We start from the raw sequence: 8,468 nt of genomic DNA, 5'->3' as shown, positions 1-8,468 counted from the left end.
GAAGGTGCTTTGTGGACTCAGCTTGTGCGGATGATTTTGAATATTTTGTTTTGTGACCACCTCTAGTCGCTTTGGCCTTTTTAAAATTTTAAATATAATTCACAGATACAGGTTCTAGAGAGACCTGTAATCATTAAAGAACAGAAGCAGGGCGGCCTCTCACTGAAAGCTATCACTATTGACAGCCTCTCAACTGTGCTATCAGGTGTAATTTTATGTTTGATAGAGGTCGGGAATCTGTCCTTGTTGAGGGGAGATGTGTGGGAAGCTGGCTACAGCTCTTTGATGGTTTAGGCATAGACAGTCAAGTCACAGGATCTCTTGAGAAATCTTTGCCCTCAGCCTGGGTATGTTAATTTGCAGCGTTAAACATTTAATGCACTAAGGTTTGTCATTCAGATTTCTCAAAATGTCGCCCAAAACCTTACAAGAGAAGCCCTCCCTTTGATGTCATTCTCACCAATATGGTTGCCTCAAGATATGTCCTTACCGAGTTTAGATGCTGTACAGTCTCTGCCTTACAATTGCTGAGAACAAATAATTGCAGTTTCAGGACCACTGATAGCGCCAATTGTCTTTCTTACACAGTCCACCCTAAAAGCGAAACCTTTAATGACTCATACTTGAGAAGCTTTGACAGATGGGAAGATGTAATTACTCCTTAAAGTGAGGTTAAGAAACCGAAGGTTGTGGAGGTGGAAGGCTAATTCTATATAGCTTGATAAAACTGCTTTGTCATTATCAGTATATTCAATGTATTCCTATCTTGCCTGATTTGAAATTGATCTCTGTATGCTGGGGGGTGGTTGTGTTGTTGTTGTTGTTTTTTAAGATAATATCTACATGTTTGCATACCTTACAGAGAGAATAGTGCTTCCTGAGACATTTGGAAGCTTGACCTCTTTGCAGTTGCTGTAGCTTTAAGGTGCTGTTGGGACTCTGGCTGTTAGAAATGGAGTAGAGGCATCTGGGTTGTTTCCATGTCTTAACTATTGTAAACAATACTACAATAAACATAGGAGTGAAAGTTTCCTTTTGATTTAGTGTTTTTGTGTTCTTTCCGTGAATTCCTAGAGTAGAATGGCTGGATCATATGTTAGTTCCATTTTTAGAGTTTTGCAGCAACATGGATGGAGCTAGAAGGGATTTATGCTAAGAGAAATAAGTCAGAAGGAAAAGATAAATATCGGTGGTTTCATTTACATATGAAAGAGAAAGACAAAACTTGCAAACTGACCGCAGATCTGAGGTGCACAGCAGGGGAGGGAGTGAGAATTTTCAGAACGGGGAGAGAAGAGCACAAGGGACTGTGGCTGAGTCAAAGATGCTGCGTTGGTGGGATACACCTGAGGGGAGAAACCAAACGCTGTCCAAACATCACAGCCGTGTGGGAAGATTCATTAATTAAAAAAATGGAATAGAGGGTAGAAAATTAGTAGCAGTGAAGACATTCTTTAGGAAAGGGTAATTGAGGTATCTTCTGTTTGTTTTCTGGTACAAACACACACAAAAGAGCAGTGTGGATACCACTGGCTAGTATTGTGTCAGGGTATTTAAATAACTATTGGGATTCTATTTCCTGTCTTTAATCTGGATACAGGCTCAGGTACTGGGATATCCCAAAATATCGTCATCTGATCCTGGTGTTGACTGCAGAGGAAGTGGTTTTTCACAGGGTGCTCTGCGGGAGAGGATTTAGGAATGCCTTTGCTGTTTTTCCTTTCCATCTTTCTAATAGAATGTCAAAACAGTTGTTAAAGATCTGTCAGCATGGGGCTGGAGATATGAAATGCACTCACCAGGGTGTTATTTGTTCTTAGCCCGTTTAGTAATTTCTAAGATCATGTAATTTTCTCTTTTTGCCTTAGGTTGGCGAGAAATCCAGGTACTCAGTTGATTGGCACGTTCTGCCACCATGGGGGAGCTTTTCCGGAGTGAGGAGATGACGCTGGCTCAGCTTTTTCTCCAGTCTGAAGCTGCTTATTGTTGTGTCAGTGAATTAGGAGAACTTGGAAAAGTTCAGTTTCGTGATGTAAGTAATTGTGGGGCTGTTTCTTGATGCCCACTAAACTATTTTTTTGTCATGACCAATTATCTTATAATGAATGTTTTGCTTTTTATTTGCAAAAATAACATTATAACACATGCTTACTATTGGTAAACTGTACACTTTGATTTGTCTCTAGAGATGAGACTGTTTTGTACCAGTGTTTCCCAGGCTTTTGTTTGCTCCCCCTTTGAGAATAATCTGGGCATTTTCAAGATAATTGTTTAGAATGCAGCTAAAGGACACCAAATTAACCTGTTCAAGGCTTGCTTTTGAGTGTCATAACACTCAGGTCCATAACACTGATAGCATTTTATTAAAGATTGATTTATTTATGCATACAAGCACTGGCATAGACCAAAGGTGGGGGCGGGGGGTGAGAGGATTCACCAGAGACAGTGGGGAGCAGAACAGACAGATTCAATGAACTATACTGAAGTTCATTGAACTACACTGATGAGGGGAGCATCAGGCGAGATAGGAGAGGTCTGTTGTGCCATGTGGGTCAGCTCCCTGGGTGGGAATCGAACTCATGCTGTAGTGACTGGTGGTAGCTTGGTAGTGCTGAGCCTTTAACCCCTGCACCACCAGGGAGGACCCCGAATATCCATTATTTTGAAGCATTATGTTGGGCACTTGGAGATGCTATAAAAAAATAGATATCTTAAGTTAAAAAATGTGTCTGTGGATCTACTGTCTAGGAAAGTGTCATATACATTCCTGAAAGGAGTAGGCTGTGGACAGTTCCCATTGTGCCGTCTCAAAGCTCCTCATGCCTCTTCTAGTGTTCATTATAGCTGTGATTTTTTTTAAAGATTTATTTATTTATTCATATAGAATTGGGGTACAGGCCAGAGATGCGGAGGGTGAGAGGATTCACCAGAGACAGAGCGGGAAGCAGAACAGGCAGATCTACGAAGTACACTGCTGAGGGGAGCAGCGGGTGGGTCAGGAGAGGTCTGCCTCGACATGTGGATCTCCTCCGGGGCAGGCAGGAATCGAACTCATCCGAAAGTGGCTCAAGCTTCTCAGTGCTGTGCTTTAACCCACTGCGCCACCAGGGAGGGCCCAGAGCTGTGATTTTTACATCCACCTGTATATCTGGTTAAAACTTCTCTCCTTTACAATGATCTAACTTCCCCGAAGACAGAGACATTCATTACTGTGTTCTTAGGGCTGACGTCCTAGATAATCGTCATCACTGGTTAGCACGAATAGTTGAAGGAGAGAAGTGGTCAGCACAGGGTAGAACTAATACCGGCTTCCTGGCTGGAGCTGCAGCCTTTCAGGAAGTTCTGTCAGAGCTGAAACTGCACCGCTATAACTTATGATGTGGTCTAATTCCTCACTCTCCTTGAACCTTTTACACATCTGTCTTTGAATGTTCTCCCTGGCTCTGATTCCTTCCTTTGCCTTTCTAATGACTCACACCATCTTGCCTTGGCCTCTCCTTCTTGCAGGTGGCTTTGTTCCTTAAAAGCTTTCCTCTGCTCCCTCTGGTTATCTTCTCCACACCCACATCTTCCTTTAGCACCTTTTTTTTTTTTTTTTTTTTTTTTTGTGATCTCATCTATCCTCAAAGCTCCTTTTATTCTGGCCTTGCTTCCAAACATTTACACCTAAGATTTTTGTCACCTCTACTTCTCAAGCTCCCTGTGTCTGAATTCCAGCCCCATACCTTTCAACAAGCTATTTCTCCATTTGACTTTCTAAACATGAGCTAGTGCATAGATATTCTCCCAGTTTTCTGGACTTGAAGCCTAAATCAAACCTAAGTCACCCTTAATTTGCAATTCTGGTCCTGTGGTGTTTCTCCGCCTAAGATCCACTTTTTGTATTAAGCAGTATAAGATTTTATTCATGATTTATTTCAATCATGCAAATATTTAAAAGGAGTCATAGAATGAAATCAGGTTTTCTACTATCTACTTACTAATCAACCAACTGAAGCGACATTACTCTTTCCTTCATGCCGCTCCTCTCATTTCCTCCCAAAGGTGGTAAACTCTGTGGAAGTTTCTGCTTTTACTGTTAGAGCATATTTTTATTTTTGACTTTCACTATGTATGTCTGTACCATTAAACGATAATGCATGGTATAATTTTTACATTTTAAAGTTACACACTTCGTATTGTATATTTAGCTTTATTTATTTATTTTTATTTATTTTTTTCTGGAAAAAATAAATTTATTTCATCTCAAATTTTAGGAATCATTTCTATTAGCCCATCAAATCCAAAGAGTGGCTTAGAAAAAGTAATTTCAGAACTGAATTATTATTTCAAGAGGGAAATAGTTACTGTTTTTGAGGAAAACACAAAGACGGGGTGGACACAGCCTAGGACGCTTCTGCTGGAACAGGACAGTCATGAGGAAGAGGACACAGGGCAGTGCGGGAGGAGCCTGGTGGGCAGGGTGGGGCCTGTCTCCCACCTCACAAATTATCGAATAGGAACATAGACCATTCAGAAGTCTTTTGCAGTAAAGGAAACCAGAGGATCTTGAAGTCACAATGTGGGGATGAGAAAAAACACTGCATCACTCAGCCCCACAGGCAGCTCTCCCACACCTTAGGGCTGAGAGACACATCAGAGCCCTGGAAACTGGCCTTGCCTGCAGCCTGAGTGTAACTTCCTCCTTTTCCACCTGAGTGCTTCTTCCTCTACATCAGCTGCAGCCACTACAGCCCCAGTGAGCACAGCTTCAAGGAGAACCAGGCCAGCAGTGATGCCCACAGTTAGGATAGAGGACTGAGGAGGGGGCTCCCATCCCAGGACTCTCGGCTCCAGCGGCCCCTCATTCTGCACGTGGCATTTGTATCTCTGCTCCTCTCCAGAAGGCACCACCACAGCTGCCCACTTCTGGAGGGTTCCGTCCCCCCCAGCTCCGTGTCTTGGGTCAGGTCCTTCCCATCTCACTGCCAGTTCAGGGTGATCTCTGCAGAGTAGAAACCCCGTGCCCAGTACCTCAGGGTGACCTCATGGTCATTGGTGCAGTGGTGGGTCATGTGTATCTTTGGGGATCTACCTCGCTCTGGTTGTAGTAGCCACACAGGCTGCTCAGGCTGTCACAGTACAGTCAGCATAGCTCAATTATTCATTCATGCATTCATTTATATATGTATGTATTTATTTTTGTATAGAGGAACTGGAGTGCAGATCAGAGGTGAGGGGGTTCACATGAGAGGACCCACCAGAGAGAGAGTGGGCAGCAGAGCAGGTGGGGGCTTCATTGCAATACACTGCTGAGGGGAACAAAGGGCTTGCCTGGAGAGGTCTGCTGTACCCTTTGTGGGCCAGCACCCTGGTTGAAGGGAGGGGGTGTTAAATTCACACTGCCATGAGAAAGGCCCACTAGCTCATTCCTTTAAAATGCCTTACAGTACTGTAAAGCCATCCACCATTTCCCTTTTTTTCTCCTTCTGATGAACACGTAGGCTGATGTAAAATTTTTGCTATTACAGTGTTGCCTTTGTGATAGTTTCTCTAGATCAGTGGTTCTCACACTTTCTGGTTTCTTACAAATTATTGAGGACCCACACAGGGCTTTTATGTGAGCTTGTATAGCTATTTATTGAATTGGTAGTTAAAACTGAGAAGTGTCTAAAATATTTATTAAATCAATTGGAAATTGTAATAGTAAATCAACTGCATTAGGATAAAAAAACATTTTAATGAACTCTGTGTTTTCCAAAATAAAACAAAAAGGAGCATGGCATTGCTTTTACATTTTTGAGAATCTCTTTAATATTAATCTGAATTAATAAAAGCCATTGGGTTCTCATCTTTGCCTTTGCAGTTAGTTTGATGTGATGTATGTTGTGAGCCTCTGGAAAACTTCTCTTATTTCTCATGAGAGAATGGGATTGAAAAAAGGCAAATCATGTCATAGTATTAGTATGAAGGTAATAGTGATCTCACAGAGCTGCTGCTCCCAGGATTGTAAGGAGGAGGGGAAGGGCATTGCTGAGTGTCACGTGTGACTAACTATGAGGTCAAAGTGTACTGCACAGTGAACTCTGCCCAGTGAACTTATCTGCTCACCTGGATGTAACTGAAGCCCCTGTGATGTGGTATACTTTTCTCATATTACATTACTCCCAGCTTTGCTCTGTCTTCAGTGTCCTAAGATCATTCTCTGTTCCTGTTTGACTATCACTGAGCACTTGAGTCTTGTACTTACAGACGACCACCACAATGCCAGGCATTTCATGCACATTCTATGCAGGAAGAAGGAAGTACGAGAGGTAAAGAACTTTCCCAGAAGTTGTAGACTTGCTAATTTATCATCAGCCAGAATGATGGCATCTTTTAACTGTAAGGGAATCTAAGAAGTGTAGTCTTCAATTGACCCTAAACAAATTTGTCCTAACAAAATTGGGATTTTTGTTAATAAGGAAGTAAAGCAAAATGCTCAGTGTCTGTCACATGCATTCCTGTCTTGCTCTTGATTTTGGGGAAGTTTTTTTTTTTTTTTAATGTTTCACAATTTAAGTGAGAAGTTTACTCTTAAAATTTTGGAAAATTCCATTACATTATGCAGATTCCTTTCAGCATCTGATTTCCTAAATTTATTGTTGCAGATAATTGTGGAATTTTATTGACTGCCTTATCTTCATTATTAAGGTTACCATGTACTTTCTCCTTATTTTATATGACCCACTGCCTTTCGTGTCATCATATTGTTTTCAGGATACAGCCATATTGCAGCATATATGTCATTCCTTTTAATGGCTAAATAGTATTCCACTGTATGTACATACCACCTTTTATTTATCCATTCTTCAATTTGAGAACATATTTGGATTATTTGTACTTTTTGCTACTGTGAATAATGCTGCTATAAACATTCCTGTGTATGTAATTGTTTCAGTACCTGTTTCTATTTCTTTTGTATATATGTGTGGGAGCAACTTGATGGGGCATATGGTAACTCTAAGTTTAATGTTTTGGAACCCTTCAGTCTGTTTCCATGGCAGCCACCTCGTTTTATATTCAGATAAACTTTGTATAAGAGTTCTAGTTTCTTCACATTCTCACCAATATTTCTTCTTTTCCGTGGCTGTGTGTGTGTATATGTATGTATGTATCCTAATGGGTGTGACGTGTGTATCCTGTGTGTATCCTAAGGGGTGTGACATAATACCTAGTGGGTTTGTTTTTTTTTTTTTTTTTTTAAAGATTTTATTTTATTTGTGCATACAGAACTGGGGTACAGGCCAGAGGCTCAGGGGTGGCGAGAGGCTTCACCAGAGACAGAGTGGGCAACAGAACAGGCAGATGGTCGAAGTACACTGCTGAGGGGAGCAGCGGGTGGGTCAGGAGAGGTCTGCCACACCATGTGGTCACCTCCGGGGCTGGCGGGAATTGAACTCATGCGGAAGCGGCTTTAGATTCTCAGTGCTGTGCTTTAACCCGCTGAGCCACCAGGGAGGGCCGGGTTTGGTTTTTTTTTTTTTTAAGATTTATTTATTCAGACAGAACTGAGGTAGGCCAGAGATGCGGAGGGTGAGAGGATTCACCAGGGACAGAGTGGGGAGCAGAACCGGCAGATTGACAAAGTACACTGCTGAGGGAAGCAGCGGTCGGGTCAGGAGAGGTCTGTCACGCCATGTGGATCTCCTCTGGGGCAGGCGGGGATTGAACTAATGTGGAAGTGGCTTAAGCTTCTTAGTGCTGTGCTTTAACCCGCTGCGCCACCAGGGAGGGCCCAGTACCTAGTGGTTTTGATTTCCATTTCCCTCTTAGCTAATGACGTGGAACATCTTTTCATATACTTATTTATCATTTGTGTAGTTTTTTTTTTAAATTTATTTATTTGTGCATACAAAAGCTGGGGTGTAGGCCAGAAATGTTGCGGGTGAGAGGATTCACCAGACAAAGAGTGGGGAGCAGAACAGGCAGATCCACTGAAACACTGCTGAAGGTAGCAGCAGGCTAGACAGGAGAGGTCTGCTACACCATGTGGATCAGCTCCCTGGCCAACGATCGAACTCATGCTGCAGTGGTTGGTGATAGCTGATAAAGCTGTCTTTATCCGCTCACCTGGATGTAACTGAAGCCCCTGAACCAGGGTGGCCCTTGTTTGTCTTTTTAATGTAAAACTCTTATAGTAAAAATGAGATAATGCTTTTGAATTTTAAAGTTTGTATTCCTTGTATTTTATTAGGATTTTTCCCATTAATATTTGTAAGTGACATTGGCCTGTGGTTGTCCTTTCTTAAACTATTTTTATTTTGATGTTAAGATTGCACTGGCAAAGTTCACATACTAATTGAGGAGTGTCCCTTCATTTTACTCCTTTTTGGAATAAATTTTCTAAAACTTGTGCTTATATACCTTTGAATGATTAACTAACTGAACCTATCTTTAAGTTGTCCAAGCCCTTGTGATTTTATATGGATATATATATATATATATAT

The 8,468-nt window shown here is 41.7% G+C and overlaps 1 protein-coding gene across 4 annotated transcripts in view; it reads left to right on the top strand.

The window, feature by feature from the left end:
- The window catches only part of ATP6V0A1 (ATPase, H+ transporting, lysosomal V0 subunit a1), a 54,588-nt gene that overhangs the window by 2,384 nt on the left and 43,736 nt on the right, over positions 1-8,468 (top strand). For all 4 annotated transcript variants that reach the window (XM_004684160.2, XM_004684159.2, XM_004684158.2 and 1 more), the window contains exon 2: positions 1,869-2,032. In XM_004684160.2, coding sequence (XP_004684217.1) covers positions 1,916-2,032 — 117 coding nt within the window. In that variant the 5' untranslated portion in view covers positions 1,869-1,915. The remainder of the gene's footprint in view (positions 1-1,868; positions 2,033-8,468) is intronic.

This window comes from Condylura cristata, unplaced genomic scaffold, assembly GCF_000260355.1.
Source record: "Condylura cristata isolate star-nosed mole 26May11 unplaced genomic scaffold, ConCri1.0 scaffold00017, whole genome shotgun sequence".
NCBI lineage: Eukaryota > Metazoa > Chordata > Mammalia > Eulipotyphla > Talpidae > Condylura > Condylura cristata.
Note: the sequence above shows the minus strand (reverse complement) of the source record. Positions and strands in the feature narration are given on the sequence as shown.